Source organism: Mixophyes fleayi, chromosome 7 (genome assembly GCF_038048845.1).
Source record: "Mixophyes fleayi isolate aMixFle1 chromosome 7, aMixFle1.hap1, whole genome shotgun sequence".
NCBI classification, from domain to species: domain Eukaryota; kingdom Metazoa; phylum Chordata; class Amphibia; order Anura; family Limnodynastidae; genus Mixophyes; species Mixophyes fleayi.
In genome coordinates this window covers 129,204,065-129,223,781 of record NC_134408.1, presented here as the reverse complement: position 1 = coordinate 129,223,781, position 19,717 = coordinate 129,204,065, and the positions used below count along the sequence as shown (strand labels likewise).

The window sequence follows — 19,717 nt, the reverse complement described above, 5'->3', positions numbered from 1 at the left end:
TGCTAATGCATTAAAAGTGGTAGGTCATTCACACTTCAGTTTTTTAGTATGATTTTTCTGTGTTATATAAAATATATCAAAGCATCATCATTTATATATATATAGCGCCACTAATTCCTCAGCGCTGTATAGAGAACTCACATCAGTCCCTGCTCCATTGGGGCTTACAGTCTACATTTCTTAACACACACACACAGACTAGGGTCAATTTGTTAGCAGCCAAAAAACCATTGTGTTTTTGTAATGTGGGAGGAAACTGGAGCACCCGGAGGAAACCCACGCAAACACGGGGAGAACATACAAACTCCACACAGATAAGACCATGGTTGGGAATCGAACTCATGACCCAGTGTTGTGAGGCAGAAATGCTAACCAGTAAGCCATCATGCTGCCCTCATATAGCAAATAAAGTTTATCTAGCACTTAACTGTACTGCAGTGTTTCCATCTTTGAGGGCTAAGTATATGCAGCCTTTTGTCTATGGCTGGTCCGTCCAGTGTGTCAAAATCCAAACATCATTGAACAGAGTGGCACGAATAGCACTGTAGAACCATACAAAATCAAACAAATGTAGCCTAACTGACTAGGTATGTCTTTACAAAGGAAATAGTTATGAAGATGACTATATAATTTGTTTATGTACACTAGGGGTTAAATGTATTAAGCTGCGGGTTTGAAAAAGTGGACATGTTGCCTATAGCAACCAATCAGATTCTAGCTGTCATTTTGTAGAATGTACTAAATAAATGATAGCTAGAATCTGATTGGTTGCATCTATCTTTATGATGGTATATACTCACAGGTAGTTAGAAGTGGTTAACATGCACATAATTCACCAGAGAATGAATGAAGCTTCGAGAAATTGTGATCAATAGATCACTATAGAACCCACATGGTCAGTAATGACAACACTGAATGCAGATTCTGGACAGTCCCTGGACACGTGTCCTGCATTTTTGTTCCATCCAGTATTTGACATACAACACATTCCTCATAGGGATCTATTGATCGTTGTTGCGAGATCAGCACACCCCTGGTGGCGGCTATTGAGTATAACACTTTGTCCATACAGTATATACTGATCCTACAAGCAAAATAATTAGAAAATAAGGGTATATAGCAATTGTAGCTGTTGTAATGCTGACTGCATGAAAATATGTCATACTACATGTACAATTAATACAATATTTATTATGATTATTTATTTTTTATCCTTGTAATTAAATTTACGCAGCCGTAACTTGCAGAAAAGTTCCATATTTTTTACTTTTATTGCTTCCCCTTTTCACTTCTCACAGGGGTAAAAACAAGTTGAAGGATTCAAGATTACAGCTCTGGTGTTTATTTTAACAAGACAGAGCAACGTGTCCACTCAAGTAATATATTTGGTTATGTTCCCAATGGCTATCAGTCTGCATGCAGCTCAGCTCTGGGCCTTACCATTCATTGCAACACAATAATGAATATGCTCAGCTGTTCCAAGTGCTGAACTGTTTAACTTTACCATAGCATGATCATGCAGGACTGGCAAACCAACCCTGTTTTGTGAAGCATTAAAGGTCTGGTTTTGTTCACATCACAGGTTTGGCGGTTGCTACTCTCCATGGTGCTAAATGACTAGAACAGCATGTTGCTTTAACCAATCATATTTTCCCATCAACGATCAAGTTGATGTTGTTCTCTACAGGCCGCATGTAATTGGAGGTCACCGATATCACTGTACTATAACAATGTGCATGCCATACTCTGCAGGAAAGGCTAATTCAACTGATCAAACTATCTGCAAGAAATGCAAGGTGAAAATGCAAAGGGAACATGCATCATTTTTCAAAAAACTTACCATTTTCTATTTATTCTGTACAATGCAAAAAAATAAAAAATATCTTAGAGCATAAATGCATAAAATTGCATCTAATATCCGTGGCATAATTCCTCAACACATTTTATTTAGTAATATTTGAAAAATAATGACTGAACCCTTCTTGCATTCAATCGTGATCTCATTAACTTAAACATATTTACTTGGTTTGCTTGTGTTTAATCAAGGTTCTGCTTACTCTTATATGTGTGTAAATGTGTACCTACCCTTTTGCAGAACATGTACTTGCCTCAAAAATAATCTAATAGAAACATAGCTCTTTAGGGGGATATTCATTAGAGCCATGTTGCTAACCCGGGCGATAAATCCGTGATGGAACCAAGACATCTCAATTAAATTCACAACAGATGTTTGCTTGATTGCTGAGGAAAGTCTTTGGATTAAAGGCAATATTTTCTGTTCACAGGTGAAAATTTGAATACAGATGCAGGATATTATTGTATTTATATAGAGTGCTATTTTTAATAAAACATACCGCACTTGCCAACTTCTTCTAGTTGGCGTCCGGGAGCTGCCCGGGGGAGGTGGGCGTGTGGGGGGCGGGGCTTCAAAAATCACGTCATTTTGGACTCGCCCCCGTGACCTAATGATGCAAAGGCGTCATTTTACAGTGGGGGGCGGGGCCAAATGCCGCGATTCCCGGAGAATCGCGGCATTTTGGGCCTAATTCTGCCCACTTCACTAGGAAGTGGGCAGATGCGGGAGACTGCCGGAATACGGGAGCCTCCAGGACATTCTGTGAGAGTTGGCAAGTAGGGTACATACATATTTGGTGATTTTCATTTTAATAATTTAATTGTATACAGAAAAGCTTAAATCTAAAAAATGAAGTAGAAAAACATGTTTTAGATATATAAATATATCTCTAGCTATAGCTAGTTAAAGTATAAAAGTACAACATTTACATGTGAAGTCCATTGCATGGCTCTCAGTAAAGGCTGGTACTTAATCCTATCTGTATTTTTCTAGTACAGTTAATTGCGATTGAAGAAAAGTCGGCGACTGGTAGGCACGTCATTCACACTGCTGACAGTGAGATTGGTGCTTTTAAGGCGGCAATGGGTGGACCCCACGCCTCTATAATCTATTGTGGCTCCGGGTCCACCCATTGCCGTCTTAAAAGCGCCAATCTCACTGTCAGCAGTGTGAATGACGTGCTGACCAGTCGCCGACTTTTCTTTATTCGCAATTGACAGATGACAGCTATAAGAGCTGTCGCTAATGCTGCACATCTATATTAAGGTATGTAGATGTATACTGACCGTCCAACTGATCTTAATTGTTATTTTTATGTCGCTCACATGTCTTGTCGGTGTTCCGGTCATTGAGTACACGCACCCCACCCAATATTATAACATTACTCCAGAGATTTTCTTTACCAGTTTCAGAATCCCACCCCTTGTTCTTGATTTTTTCCCCCATTCCTCTTCTCTTTTAAAACCCGTATATACAATATTAATCTCTGTAAGTGCGTCTTGGTAAGTCTTGTATAACACACCTGACAATGGAATGCTTTGTTTTATACATTTATGAAACATTCTGTTATATCATTTAGCTTTCAATGGAATAAACTGGTTCTAATTAAAGCGATCCCCACCTTCAAGTGACTTTAATTCATTGGCATGTGCATGCCCTCCTATAACTTTTACTAAATGCATTTAGCAACGTCTGTAGATGAGCAAGTACATTTAGAGTACATTAGAGCAATGCTGTAGCTCAATGAAAAGAAAATAAGCAACTATGCATAATTATATGAATACATAGCTAAAAAAACAGAAGAAAGCGATAAACGAAAAAACGACGTATTTAGTAAAAGTTACAGGAGGGCACAAGAGAATCAATCATCATCAGTTATTTTTACAGCACCACTAATTCTGCAGCGCTGTACAGAAAACTCATTCACCTCAGTCCCTGCCCCATTGGAGCTTACAGTCTAAATTCCCTAACATACACACACAGACAAAGAGAGAGACTAGGGGCAATTTGATAGCAGCCAATTAATCTACTAGTATGTTTTTTTTGGAGTGTGGGAGGAAACCGGAGTGTGGGAGGAAACCGGAGCACCCAGAGGAAACCCACACAAACACAGTGAGAACATACAAACTCCACACAGATAAGGCCATGGTCGGGAATCAAACTCATGACCCCAGTGCTGTGAGGCAGAAGTGCTAACCACTAGGCCACTGTGCTGCCCTATAAATAAAGGCAAAAGAAGAAAACTCCTTTAGCTGGTTGTGCAGTCTCCAATACTTTTTTTCTGCATAATATTAAGCACAACAATGCTCATGTAATCTTAAAGGCACATCAAATCACTGTGTTGCCCTTATGGAGCTTCTGTTTCCAAATTCCTTTTTCTACAGAGCTCCACAGCCTCAGCCACACATCAACTGTATGAAATAAATAAGTGTTTTCTGTCCGTAATTTTTAAAATGATTATTGTTTTTTAATCTGGTATGCATAAATAACAATGCCATAAACATGATGAAGCCAGTACCAACCCGCCGCCTCTCCAATTCTACCCTAGGCATTGACCTATGTGATACTTTCACAAATCTCTGTGCCTATATTACAGGAGTTAAGTCTTATGAAGAATCAGATTTCTAGAATATTTTTTAGCATTTAAAAGGAAGCAAATTGTGTTTTCTTGTGGGTTAAGCCCACATCATGTCACTGGGGCGTACCTCGTTCTGATTTGAACATTTCAAAATCATATCGTACGTGGAATATCAATATTCTAGATTAATAAATTAAAATCAAATTTTACAATTTAAGCAAAAATGAAAAAAATAGCTATAAAATATAATTATCTGAAGAGGAGATGCATGCTCTTTGATTGAGTTAATATTTAACATTTTGTAAAACTAGTAAAAGATTTGCAATGAGTATCATCATCAAACCATTCAATAAGCTTTATAATTAATATCTTATCTACTAATCTGTCCACCTAAGATAAGAACATTGTAATAAATGTATATTATTCAGAAATAGAGATATAATATTATATCTATGTTGGTTTTTTTTGTAGAAGGCTAAACTCTCCAGCTCATCTGAGGGCAGCACAATAGATATCAGACCACCAGGAATGGAAGGAGAAGATGACTTCTTGGGCTATGACTACGAAGAGAACCTTGATCCAGAGCCATGCTTTACGGATGGTATGCTCACTTCCTATTGCCAACTTCCTTTGTCCCACTATAGTAGAACACTTGAGGTCATTAACAGAGCGCATTGAGAAAGACCGCAAAATTCCTTGATTTTGCATTGGTCTACCTCGACGGTTCACCCAGCACACATAGAAATGTTTTTGGAAAAATCAGGTAAAATTCCAACCACCTATCCTTTTACTACCACCCCTCTTAATTGAATATACTTTTCAGTTTTTCTTCTGAAAAACTGCTCATTTTCACCTTATTTATGGCGAGCAAGGATTCCTCATTACATATGATACTTTTGTACGTATTTAGCCTTACTTTACGTTGCTCGAAATTACCTACAAATGTACCTCTCCGTTGAATGCCTATACTTTAAAGAGAAACGCGTTAGCAGACACACTCGCCACCTATAATATAGTGCACTACTTTAGAGCCATAACTTAAAATTTTAGCGCCTGGGCTGAGAAACAAAAATGCCATCCCCTAAGCCCTCAATTTTAACCAAATAAACCTAAAATATTCATAAACTGCGCCCCCCTTCTGTGTTGCACCCTGGGCCATCGTCCCTATCACACAGCCCTAGTTACAACCCTGCACTACTTTAAATATATAAATAAGAGATGGATTAGGGTTTTGGGGAGCTTTTATTCGATTATACTTTAAGTGAAATTTGTGTATGTGTCTTTTTTTTCCCACCACTCTTGGAGTCCCAATCTCATCACCCTGGCCCTGTTTAACATGAGGCTGGTAGGTGAAAGCATATGGTTTTGCAGTGCAGCCCTATATAAACACCAGCTTTGTGCTAACCAGCCTAGGGCTGATTTTCTCTGTTATAGTGGAGTCCAGCCCTGGCTTTCTAGCACTGGGGCTGATTGAGGGTTTGGAGAGGGGGCACATTGCCAGGTTTTTAAGTATTTATTTTGTTCACATGACACTCAGTCTCCACCAACACTGAGCTGGTGCAGGATTTGAGTGCTTTTGTGGAGCAGAAGGGTCGTGCACAGCAGGGAATGCCCCTAAAATGCACCTTCGTTACCCCTTTATTCTATTACAGTAATCTCACTATAAACTGTAATCTTGTTCCTACACTGTTCCACAAAACGAGGTCCACTGATGAGCCCATTCTGTACTTCACTAGCAACACCTTTACTCTGTCTAGCTTTCCCCCTTTTGTCTGTGTGAACTTTTGCTCTCCGGAAATGCTTTCATTTTGCTCTTAACCCCTATGCACTTAGCAGGAGTCCAGGTGCATTTGCATGATTAGAGGTGAATGCCAGATACAGAGCTAAATCTCCATTCCAGAGACATTTCTCAAAGGTGGCGACATACAGTCTTCCAGTTGGGCTTCACAATTCCACACTGTATTTTGTAAAAATGCATTTCTCAGTTTCTATAGTATATGACGTGAGAAAGTACAGTATTCACAGGAATCCAAAACAGTTATACTGAACCATTTAACTGTTTATTGGCAGTTGACAGGATGGTAAAATAGTTCCAACACTGGTTCAGCAATCATATCAGGAACAGTACACAAAAAATCCCCACCACCTATATCTGGCTACACATTACTTCCCTGTCTGCAAGCCGGCCACTTACTGGCATCGGTGGTCCCACCCACACATACAGACAGTGCCTTTATCCTCCACCCAAGCACTACAATAAATCACAGCAAACCAATCACACCCATGTGGAACACCTGTGTGTGTGTGTGTGTGCTAAAAGAGGATCCCAGGGAACCTTTAACCCTGTCTGCAGCCTGCTGCTGCATACTGGTTGTGTTTTTAACAGTTCACTTATAGGGGAACTGTGGCAAATATGCCTCTTTGCTACAATGAATAGAGCTGCAATGGTGACAGTTAATTCATTATGCTGTGTGTGATTGGGGTAGGCCTGGGAATACTTAAGGCCAAATTCTGCAAATATGTGATACTTTTGTGGCCAAATGAGGAAGATGACAAATATTTTACAGAACTGAACATCATTTTTTGCTCTTGCCCTTATGATAAGGTCATGACATTATGATCAGAACATTACTTTTCATTAACCAGAACAAACAGTGGCATGCGTCAGATTAATTCTTAGACCTCCTGGCAGATGCTACTATAGAAGAAGGGTAGAAAACACTGAATATATGCAGCAGGGCATTTCTTTTAATTGTTCCTTTGTCAGAAAATGATCATGAGCTTCAAATGGTCTATAAGAATTTAAGGCCATTTAACAATACATGGGCACCCTAGATGCTGTATCAGAACCAGAGGCTCATAGGCAAGGTCAGAATAGATCTCTAGCTTTTATGCCAGAATGTTCAGGTGCTATCTGCAAAGACGTGAAAGTACAGAGCAAGCTGAGTCTCAGTTGTCTACTAACATGTATCATTGTAACCCATTGATGACTGAATTAGGAATAACACACTATCAAATCCGCATATGGCACCAGGAGTCATACGCTCTAGAAAACAGGCTCAGATGAAATAATGTAAGGACTGTTAGACTTCCAGAGACAACAGGAGTCCAAAATCTAGAAAAGTTTGGTGAGCTATCAATTTAAGCCACTTTTAGAGAATATTAGGTACATTCCAAACACAAGTTGTAGGTTGATTGTTTGCTAAACTGTCTCAAACTAGTTTCGCTTCCTTTTAACGCCTATTTATAAAGTGCAATGCCATATTTTTTTACTTCCGTTCCAATATTTTTGATAGCTTTCTTGCTTGTCATGTTGAGATCACATCTAGAGAAGAAGAAAGTAGAACCACTGCTATTTTCTTAGTGTCTGACATACCGACTGTGAAGACAATTTTTAGAATTGGAATTTCTTAAGGGCTATTACTGCGGAACCAACTTACAGAGTCGCAGCAGAGTTGATCCCCTGCTTATACTTTTAACAAAGATGAGACCAAAGTTGTTAAAAGGTCATTTAATTTTTGTGTTTTTTCGTCAGGGATAAAGTCAGCCAGTCATCCTCCACATTGACGTCTATATTTATACCCATTACATGAATAAACAGGCAGTATTTAACTTATGTGCAAAACAGAAAACTAATTTGCACCCCTTGCATTGTAAAATGGTTTTGTCCAGGAGACTGAAATAAGAAGTTTCTCAAGTTAAGATCCTTAATGAATCAGGCCCATGGTGCTGAAGTTGGGCTGATGGTTAGAAACATTTTAGAGTTTTCATAAGGGGGAACAGGAGAGCCTTCCAATCCTTACAAATTTTATCTCTAGCCTCTTCCTATTACTATTGTAAGCTGGACCCTTTCCATCTTTTATTTTTACCAGCAAATGCTATGTAGTGCTACCCATTACTTTGATCATATCATTAATTGACTAAGGGCTAGATTTACTAAAGGGCGGTTTAGTCAAACCGCAGGATTTACTAAAGCCCAAATCGCCATTAAAACGTCCAGAATAGACATTTTTCAAAACCACCACTTTATAAACCGCCACCACGATTTTAACAATGATGAACATACAAACCGCCAGATTTACTAAGCCGGGGTTTTCAAAACCACCGCAAAACAGCCATCCAAACGGCCAAAATAAAAGAGGTGGTTGTGAGTGGAGAGATTGATCAAACTGCTGCTGTTTGAGCTATTTTGCCATTCAGAACATAAGAGAAAGCACATTTAATTTATTTGGGCAATCATTATTTATTGATTAAGGGGCAAAATGAATGTCTTTATCTTATGAGGGATTTTTTTTATATAGTGTTTTAAGGGGACATTATTATAGCATTATATTATGGGGGAAATGTGAATATATAATAATCTTAACTGATTGTTAATGGTGGATATGATTATTTATGTCGCACATTTTGGCATTACATAGTGCTCCAATAATATAATAATTAAATAATTTTGTCCCCCTAATATAATGAATTTTTTTTTTCCCCATAAGTTAATATTAAATTAATTTCACCCCTTAATCAATAAATAATGATTGCACAAATAATTTAAATGTCAATTGTGCTTTCTCTTATGTTCTGAATGGCAAAATAGTTCAAACCGCATGTTTGAGCTATCAAGCCTTTCAGAAGCAGGTATTAAAACTGTCCTGTTCTGTCGTTTGGATGGCGGTTTTGATAGTGGTTTAGCTTTTTCAATCCGCCATACATCGCCATTCATTTTAAAACGGAGCCTCAAACTGCCCTATAGTAAATGCGGCGGTTTGAACCACTAAACTGCCGGCATTTCGGTGGAACTCTAGGCGCACCTGCACAAACTGATTGCTACTCAGATCAGGGCCTTCTTAACAACATTTGGGGCCCCCCGGGCAAAGCAGTGCACCGGGGCCCCTATATATATATATATTAAAAAAAATAAAAAAAATATTATATATATGGGCCCTGCAGCCCAGGGGGCCCGTCAGAGGCAGCTAAAAAAAAAAAGTTCCTGAAAAAAAAGAAGAAGAAAATACTTACCTTGCTCTCAGCTGGCGATCCGGCTCCCTCCCTGGTCTCCTCATCCGTAATGATGTCACGCCCGACATGCACTGCGAGCCCCGCACGGAGGAGGAGGCCAGGGAGGGAGCCGGATCGCCAGCTGAGAGCAAGGTATTTTCTTCTTCTTTCTTTCAGGAACTTTATATTTTTAGCTGCCTCTGACAGGCCCCCTGGGCTGCAGGGCCCCCGGGCACCTGCCCATCGTGCCCTATGCAAGAGACGGCCCTGACTCAGATATGTGCATTGTGAACAAAAGACTCTTCAAAATCTGTCTAACTCTAAATAGGACACATATTCAGAGGCACTTGCATGTCTACTCTCATTCTACTCTCCAACCGTAAGTGCAAGACACATGCAACTTTAAAGACGTGCACAAGTTATGCACATGTGCAGTGCACCGAATTGAATCTTTAGATTGCAATTACATGTAACCGAAATCAGGTCCTAAGTGTGCAGCAGAGCACAGGACAGGAACAGACCTTTAACATAAGCCCTTGTTAGAAGGCATTTGAGGTTCTTCTATAATTTATCCAAACACTTGACAATTTGCCAGTTTCTTTCTTGTGTTCGTCAGGCTGTGTGAAGAAATTTGCATGCTGCCAAGTAAGCATCGAGGAGGGAAGAGGGAAAACCTGGTGGAATCTCAGGAAAACCTGCTACCTTATTGTTGAACACAGCTGGTTTGAATCATTTATAATCCTCATGATCCTACTTAGCAGCGGAGCCCTGGTGAGTACAACACACTTCACATTTCAGCCTGCTATCTTAATCATGCTGATTTCATTATTTTCCAGTAGCAGGACTTTTTAAGCGTCACAATTAATGCTGAGGTGATAAAATGCAGTAAACCGACTTTAAAAAAAATATATATATTTTATATGTTACATGATCAGGCACATGGTTCATTATGTGTTACTTTAAAACTGTTATAAAAAATTAACACTTACAATTTCTATCCTCTCTTTAGTAAAGCAAAGAGTTTTGCCCATTTATTATAGTAGCCCAGACTGTGGTTACCTTTTCAATAGATCATCATCATCATCATCATTTATTTATTTATATAGCGCCACTAATTCTGCAGTGCTGTACAGAGAACTCACTCACATCAGTTCCTGCCCCAGTGGAGCTTACAGTCTAAAGTCCTTAACACACACAGACTAGGGTCAATTTGAGAGCAGCCAATTAACCCACTAGTATGTTTTTGGAGTGCGGGAAGAAACCAGAGTACCTGGAGGAAACCATGGGGAGAGCAAACAAACTCCACACAGATAAGGCCATGGTCGGGAATCAAACTCATGACCCCAGTGCGGAGAGGCAGAAGTGCTAACCACTAAGCCACCGTGCTGCCCACGCATAAGTACATATGCGATCAGACACTGCACAGCTATGTACAATGAAATCAGTCCCAGGCAAGTATGGTATTTGTACATAGATGCACTAGCACTTAGTAAATATTCATATTTGCATGTTATAAGACATGGTGCATACCTTGCCACAGGTCCTCTTTTGTGGAAACCTTGAACCAAATGAGTAAGTTTGAACCTTGGCAAAACCATATTACATTGGAGGGGGATGTACATTTAAAATGTGATGGCAGATTTATATTTGGGGTAGGGCATGTCCTAGATCAACTTTAAATTTCAGTGTACAAATAAGCTATCAAGTATTTTTGTGCTACATGAAAAAAAAGACAGTATTTAACTGATGTGCAAAATATAAAACTAATTTGCACCCCTCACATTGTAACATGGTTTTGTCCAGGAGAAAGCTTACTCTTTTTTTGCCTTACTTTCCTTAATGAATCAGGCCCTAAGAAACCAATTCAAAGGAGGTGGCCATCCGGAGTAGGACTTGCACATTTTGTGTTAACCATACTTGCCAACTCTCCAGGAAAGCCCGGGAGACCAGTGGCGTAACTATACATTTTGGTGCTCTGGGCGAGACAGGGCACCGGCGCCCCCCATCTAAGGAGGGGGAGGAGGGAGGGGGAGGAGAGAGAGAGAGAGATTAACTTACCAGAGTTTGATGCTTGTCCTTAACTTCCGCCGTGGAACGCATGTGCGTTCCACTGACAGGAAGTTCAGCATTTGGAACACAAGTTTGTGTTCCAAATGCCGAACTTCCTGTCAGTGGAACGCACATGCGTTCCTCTGCGGAAGTTAAGGACAAGCATCAAACTCTGGTTAGTTAATCTCTCCCTCAATCTCTCGGTATGGAGGCAGGTAGCGGGCACCACCCTCGTTACGGTCCTGCGAGAGACTCACAAAATTCGGGTCGGTCTCCTGGACTCCCGGGAGAGCTGGCATTTCTCCCGCTTCCCGCAATACCCTTGGTAAAATGACAGGAATCACTGAGAATTGCATCATTTTGGCCCCGCCCCTGCGACAAAACGTAATTTTACTCGTGGGCGGGGCCAAAATGATGCAATTCGAGGCCCCCCGCCCCCTCCTGCCCCCTCCCGCCCTCTAGTCACGCCCCTCTCCTGGACGTCACCTACTGAAAGTAGGCAAGTATGGTGTTAACACTTAAATGATGCAGAGGGAGGTGAATGATGGCTTCTCTTCCTATCTGGCAATCAATGCAATGATCTCTGCATTCATTATATGTTGCTCAAGACAGGACCGATACTCAGATTCAAAATTCAGGGCTCAAACATTTAGCCTTACGGATATAGGATATCTGCATTTATCCCAACAGGCCTCAGACACAAGAAAAGACCATTTTTGTTGAGCTTGTTGCAGGTGGCAATCTTTCTGGCTCTCCTTAACAGAAAGTAACACTGCTCACAAAGCAATACCATGTGTTAATTATTACTGTAAGAGTTTTGTTGCTTATATATTATACAAATAACTACAACTAAATTGTATTTTTAGGCATTTGAAGATATTTATATTGAAAAACATAAAACCATCAAAACAGTGTTGGAATATGCAGACAAGGTCTTCACTTACATCTTCATCGCAGAAATGCTTTTGAAGTGGGTGGCCTATGGATTTGTTACATATTTCACTAATGCCTGGTGCTGGCTGGATTTCCTGATCGTAGATGTATGTATTTCTACATTACTCCTTAACATACCTCTGTAGCAAAATAGTAATAGAATTTCTATGAAACGCTCATATAGTCTTGGAATGCCAGATTAAGGTTAATACAGGAAAAGAGAAGATAGAAATATTATACAAGGTGTTAACTGTCACCCTTCAGAGATAATTACATTATTGTCTTTACCCCATAAAATGGGTCCTATGATAAGTAAATCATATTCTCCATCGCTTGTGCTATGATAAGAGTATGCTTCATGTGCAATTAAAACATATATTGGAAATAATGTTGTAGGGACACTTGGGAAACTCCCACAGGGAGGGTGAGGGTCATATAGAACAACATAAGAATGGTGGGGAGCATCCTGTGTGCCCCCCTCCCCACATAGGTAGATTCCTACCTGCTGCATTGTCCAGTGGAGGAGAGCTTTGGTCTTCCCAGCTGCTCCCACCTCTACTGCTCCTTGTGGGATTGAACGTTCCACAGAGTGGCTTGCCCTGGTGATGTCACAGGAGCTCTGAGCGGACTGCCCACATGGAGCAGCAGCATGATCTGTGTAGTACAGTGCAGCATCTCCTCAACCAGACAACTTTACAGGGGGATCACTAGATCACTACAGTTTGCAGAGTATGCTGCTCTCTTCTACATGTTCTTGCAGCATTAACTACATTTTATTGCTGATGTTAATCTCTGTTGCTGCTTGGCCTGATCTAATAATGTGTAGCCTAACAACAAGTAGACAATCTAGGCCTCCCTCCCCCTAACCAGGTCCAATATTAAATTAATAACACTCACATTTAATTAATAGGCCATCTTCCTCTATCGAGCCCTGTCATTAAATTATTAGTTTCCACATTTAATAGATAGACCACACATTGCATTATGACTCATACAATATATTAAGAACTTCCCTTAGACCCAACATTGCATTAAAAAAGAGACCCATTAGTAAATTAGCCCCTATCTTCTGCTACATTGCATGAACAGCCCCACATTACATTAATAGTTCACAACAACACTCACATTGCATAAACAGCTGCAATATATAAATATCAATCACTACACAACATTACTACTTCCCACATTACATTAATAGCCCCAAGTCCCACATTACATTAATGGTCCCACATTGCATTCATAGCCCCAATACATAACCTTAATAGCCCCACTGCATTACATTAATACCCCCACATTACATTGATATTAGACATTATTCCAACCACCACACTTACCTGCTAGGCTACTCTACAGATGATTTATGTGGGAGGCAGACTCCTCTGTCTGCCCCCTGCAGGGACACTGCACCTGTTAGGACTGGAAAGATGGAGTGGGAGTTGTCCCAAATGAAGGGGAGGGAAGGAGAGAAACAGAAAAGAAGGTGAGGATAGGACAAGAGTGGAGAGACAGACTACCCAAATCATTGAGCAACAGTGTGAGCTGCTATTGTGTACTGCAGTACAGTTTGACCCCTCCTCCACTAGACACTGCAGGGTAAGAGTTACTGGCAGGTGCGTATTGGGAGAGCCATGTGAAATGGGACGTAACTCCCAGAAAAAGTGACTGTCCTTCCACAATGAGGAAACTTAGCATCCTGTGCTGATTTCTACTACCTGTTCTGTAGGTTTCACTACTTGCTGCTGCTGTCATCCAAAGCTCTTGATGCTTGACTAGATCCTGGCACCATGTTGGGACCCTATTTAGAATAGGGGGTAAGTGGTGTTAGCTTCCACATTTATTACAGAACCCTCACATTGCATTATTAGCTCCTACAATATATTTCTAGACCCCATCAACCTCACACTAAATGAATAGCCCTGCATGTAATAAAAAAGACCCCATATAAAATTAATAGCACTAATCTGCTTCTACATTACATTATTAGCCCCCAATGACTCGCACATTTTAACAATAGACCCACATTACATTAATAGTGGGTCTATTAGTGAATCCATGTGCAGGTATGGGAGCATTATTAATCAACAAACAGACCTCTATAAGTTATATATGACTTCTAAGTGGGGTTTTAGAATAATTTTCCTTTGACTTATAAGGGGATCTGCTGGGGTGCAGCTGTATAATGTCTGGGGGGACTGTATATTCCTAGCGTACAGGAATATATATGGTAGACATAGTTTTATGTTATAACTATGTGCAGTTTTATGTTATAACTATATCTTACCATTAGGTAATGTTCCCAAGTATGCATTGTGACAGTATTATCAAAACTCAGTAATATTGACAAGAGAACTGTAGGAGCGTTAAGGGAATTTGGGAAAGAGAAAGAAAAGAATGGCAGTCATATTCAATGGTGTGCTCTGCAAGTAGACTTAGCACCATAATAGAACATTAGTATATCAATACTAATTTTATAAATTCACCCCTTAACACTTGCTTTAGACAAATACAAAGATTTTTTTAAGAGTGCTTTTAAGTGAAGTTGCTCCAGCCATGACATTTGTCTTTGGAGCAGTATACCTAGGCCCTTAGGATTGTCAGTGTAATTATCTGAATATTATTTTTACTTGCATTACTCATTACAGGTGTTGTTGAACCAATTTACATACCTTGTCATTTTGTTATAGTGTGAGGACAATCACAACTATTTCTCTTGTTTGTTCAGATTTCCTTGATAAGCCTTGTAGCCAACGCTTTGGGCTATTCAGAATTGGGGGCAATTAAGTCGCTTAGAACACTGAGAGCATTGAGACCCCTGAGAGCACTGTCACGGTTTGAAGGGATGAGGGTAAGTTCAAATTAAAAAATAAGTGCAATAAATACATTAACTGCAGTATTTTTATTTTGCATGGGGTTGTCATTTCTCTGTTTAAACCAAGAACATGACTATAGTTTTATGTGTTTGTAGCTCGTTGGTTGGAATGTGTTATGTAAGTTTCTTTTTAGTTATTTGAATGATATGCCTTCAATCCATACACATGCGTAAACTTCTGCTACACTAGGGTTGCCACGGTAGCCACTTCCAATCCAGATACGTATTCAAAACATGAGTAAAATATAGAGGACCAAGTTCACTTTATTGGAACTTTTATACACATTTAGCACCCTAAGCCCCAGACATATCCAATATCTAGTGAGAGAAAAAGTAAAATATACAAAATGTTTTCCCCATATCTGTCAGGATACCAGAGTATCATTGCAGGAGCCCACTACGTAACCCTGGTATCTTAGGGTTCTTTTGATCACAGGCAAAGAAAGATACAAAGGTATCTTTATTACAGAAGGGTAACAACAACGGTAAAATAATATCAAATAATATACAGGAACAGTTAAAACAACACCCAAGTGATCACAAGGCTTCAAACATCACTCTTTAGTATGTCAGTATCCATTAACCCTTAACCATTGTAAAGAAATATATAGATTACTTGGCCAGGCCATGTTCTATAAAACCGGTCTCAGGCAAAGTTGAAGAGTTTTAGTAGTCCTGATGCAGGGAAGATACACCAGTACGTTGAGGGTACCTTGGTTCGCGGCCAAGATGTTGATTCCAATACAATGTATTATTATGACAGCGACCCTGACAATCTCCAGTCAAGCTGATGAGTCCTATATCTTACAGTGTAAATATGTTCTGGCAAAACTGTTGCCAAAGTCAGTGGTCCTGACTCGGGTCCGCCAGATTCCTCCGAAATCTGACTCCCGGCCAAGCTGTTTTTTCAGTATCTCATGGCCAAGCTGTTCAGACCCATAGAAGTCTATGGCAACTCCCGGCCAAACTGTAGTTATGCTTTATTCCGACTTGCAGGTCCTGGCCATGAGGCCAAAGCTCTCTACCGAGATGGTAGGAGTCTACGCCCAAGTTCCCCTGCTCCTGTAGGCACACCAGATTAGCAGACTCAAGAGCAGCTCCCGATGTAGCATAGCTTCCCCGTTGCAAGTTGTTCCATGAAAGATGCAGTATTTGGAGCAGAAACCACAAACAAACTGGTAAAAGACAATACTCTAACACCAGACTCAGTAGTACCTTGAACACCTCTTGGGTCCCCTTGCAAGGCCTTCTTGAACAGTCCAGATTTCCCACAGTTCCTATGGGGATGGAGATGGGAAAGGAGAGATGTCTTTCCCTCATGCTGTTTTGGAGCCCACGAGTCTGGTGCAGTCCCTGGGACAACAATAGTCTCAGGATGCGTTTAATGTCTACTGTACATAAAATGCATTTTTACAGTTGCTCTTGATTGCAAACACATGTTCTAGCAGCATACATACACGACCATCATCACTATAACTCGGCACTTACACCTGCCTTGTAGCTGGTGCCAGATTCAGCTGAAAATTACATACCTGAGAGATGCCCAGAGCTGGAATCAGACAGATGTGCGTGAGTTCAACTGTGGCACGCTCTTACTGTGTATTAACTATGTGCATGCGCCCCTTCCCTCCCCCACTCCACCCTTGAAATAGTAAGCTGTCGGAAGTGTCCTTTTAGAAGCAATTACGTTCCTTAATAAATTAGGCCCATTGTTTTAAAGGATGAAAAAAGTAATTTTAAAAGTTCATTTAGGTACAGTCCTCAAGGCAAATTACTGTTTAAAGACACAAGTGTTGTATAATGTGTAGCTGATAGGGCACATTAACCTACTGTACTCTGAGATATAATACCACTTTTAAACATATTGATTTTGTTCTTCATTTTAGGTGGTTGTAAATGCATTGATTGGAGCGATCCCCTCCATCATGAATGTGCTGCTGGTTTGCCTTATATTCTGGCTAATTTTCAGCATAATGGGAGTAAATCTTTTTGCGGGAAAGTACTATCACTGTATTAATACTACAACCGGCGTGATGTTCCTTGATACTGAAGTTAATAACCGCTCAGAATGCCTTCAGCTAATTAATTCAAGCAAGAGTGCTCGATGGCAGAATGTTAAAGTAAATTTTGATAATGTTGGAGCCGGATATCTGGCTTTACTTCAAGTGGTGAGTAACAAATTGTTTGCACCAAAGTCCACTTATAGAATATATATTTTAAAAAAATATTACGCCCTAAGTATCCATCTGATGAATGCTGCCTCTTCCACTACTTGCAAAAGATTTCCATACAAAACTCAAAACTCTTAAACAGTATAGGAGTTGGTCTACACACTCTTCTCCCACTAAGCATTCAGCACCAATAGCTTTCTCACTGGATAGAACAACACTTAACCCTTGCAGACCAGCAAGATAAATACAATAAAACTGCTTGAGTTTGTGATATGGAATATATGATAATACATATGAGAAAGTAATGTCAGAAATGAAGATATTTTTTGTATTATTTTTTTTCTTAAAGGCCACATTTAAAGGCTGGATGCCTATTATGTATGCAGCTGTTGATTCCAGAGATGTGAGTATTTTTTTATTTTAGATATTATATAGGTCTAGATGGAAAAAAACATATCTAAATGTTCCATATTTTAAAATAACCATAAAATAAATACGTTCTTAATTTCAAAATTGTGAGCAAATATCACCTGTGAACTGTGAATATCATCCGAAGAATATAAGATCTGTATTTTGGTTATTGGTTGGCATAGATGTCACTATGAGTTAGCCCAACAGTCAACAATACAATGAAAATATCTAGATTGCTGCAGCAATAAAGAAATTTATAAGCCCTTTTCCTTATTTTGACCCTCTCATTTTTGAATGCAAGGGGTGCAATTTAGTTTATTATTATTACTGGCTGTTTTTTCATGTAGCACACAAATACTTGGTAACTTTATTCTTACACTGAAATTTAGAGTTGATTTAGGACGTACCCTACTCCAAATATAAACCTGTCCCCACATTTTAAATTCACCTCCCCCTCCAATTCAACATGGTTTTGCCAAGGTGCAAAGTTACTCCTTTTTTTGTTTTGCTTTCCTTAATTACTCAGGCCCGTAGAGTTCACTTGATAACATAAATGTATGTTTGAGAAGTATGTGGACTGTAAGGGTAACTGCATTCAAAAATTCGAAAAAAATATTTTTATTTATTAAAATTGTTTACTGGACTAACTCCTGATACTTTAAATAGGATCTTAGCCCTTAGAGAACCCAGACATGGATGCCAAATAGTAGCAACATGTCTGAGTCCTCCAATTGCCTATATAGTTTTATTTCAACCAATTATTCCAGTAAATTGTGGCTGATTTTGTAAATAATTTTTAGTGGTTTTACCCTTTAAGAACATTAGGCGGCCTTGTAGGTCTGAAAATGTCACCATTCCTGCTATATAGCACATTATTCAGTTGTGTTTTCTTCCCAACATACTTAATTTTTCCATTTGTTTTAGGATAAATCTATGTCACCACTACTCCAATATCTGCTGCCAACCGAAACGGTTACAACAGTGAAACTTATTTACCTATCCTCGATTTAGATGCTCACAACCTTAACTGCCTCTTAAGCATTATCTCTACTACTCTTTCATTCACCACAGTCATAACTGTGCTTGAGGACTATTTTACTATTATAATTCACTGATGCTATCCTATATCTAAGTTTTTTCTATATAAATGTGTTTCCTTATGCTCTGCTCATTTTTTCTGCAATTCCTTTAATCAAGTTAAATCAAAGAATAAAAAGTTTTATACGCACTATTCACTGACAGCTTATTAAATCTGGGGAGCCACAGAGGTAGTTAAATAATTGGACCAAAGTGAATTTTCAGTGACTAATGACTGTTTATACTCTCTCGACAGTGTTAAGTTCTAATTGAGATTCTCAACTACAATTGAGACATTTTTACCTTTATATTGTAACATACACCAGCCACAAAGATGCTTCTTCTAAAGATGTTTGAAGTGGGGGCCTCTTTCATTTTCAGGATGTATATCATAAAAGTTAGGTGCTTTGAAACTTTTTAGTAAACATTTTTAATTTGTATTTATCTAGTAGAGATATTTAAAAATTAAAGCATGACATTATGTATACAATAAGAAAGGAACAACTTCATGACTATTTACCCCTCCAGGCAATGTATGCTCCTTGATATTTCTCATACTAAACCCCAGCAATCACATCCAGAAGCAGGAGAATCAGAGGCCTAACAATAGAGGGTATAGAGAGTGAAGCAGCTACAGAAACCAGAGGTCGGGGAAGACTAGGAATGGCGGGTCAGCCCCCACGCCATCTGAGGACCACACTTTCCCCCTAGGCCCCCTCTCTGCTCTGAACTTATGGTGTAGCAACCTGATTAGGTCACATACATGATGCTTCAGTGTGCAG

At 39.5% G+C, this 19,717-nt stretch overlaps 1 protein-coding gene across 1 annotated transcript in view; it reads left to right on the top strand.

Annotated features, from left to right (window-relative positions):
- The window catches only part of LOC142098168 (sodium channel protein type 2 subunit alpha-like), a 99,996-nt gene that overhangs the window by 70,403 nt on the left and 9,876 nt on the right, over positions 1–19,717 (top strand). Inside the window, exons 18-23 of the mRNA XM_075180731.1 lie at positions 4,905–5,034; positions 10,042–10,196; positions 12,341–12,514; positions 15,130–15,252; positions 17,163–17,444; positions 17,797–17,850. Coding sequence (XP_075036832.1) covers positions 4,905–5,034; positions 10,042–10,196; positions 12,341–12,514; positions 15,130–15,252; positions 17,163–17,444; positions 17,797–17,850 — 918 coding nt within the window. The remainder of the gene's footprint in view (positions 1–4,904; positions 5,035–10,041; positions 10,197–12,340; positions 12,515–15,129; positions 15,253–17,162; positions 17,445–17,796; positions 17,851–19,717) is intronic.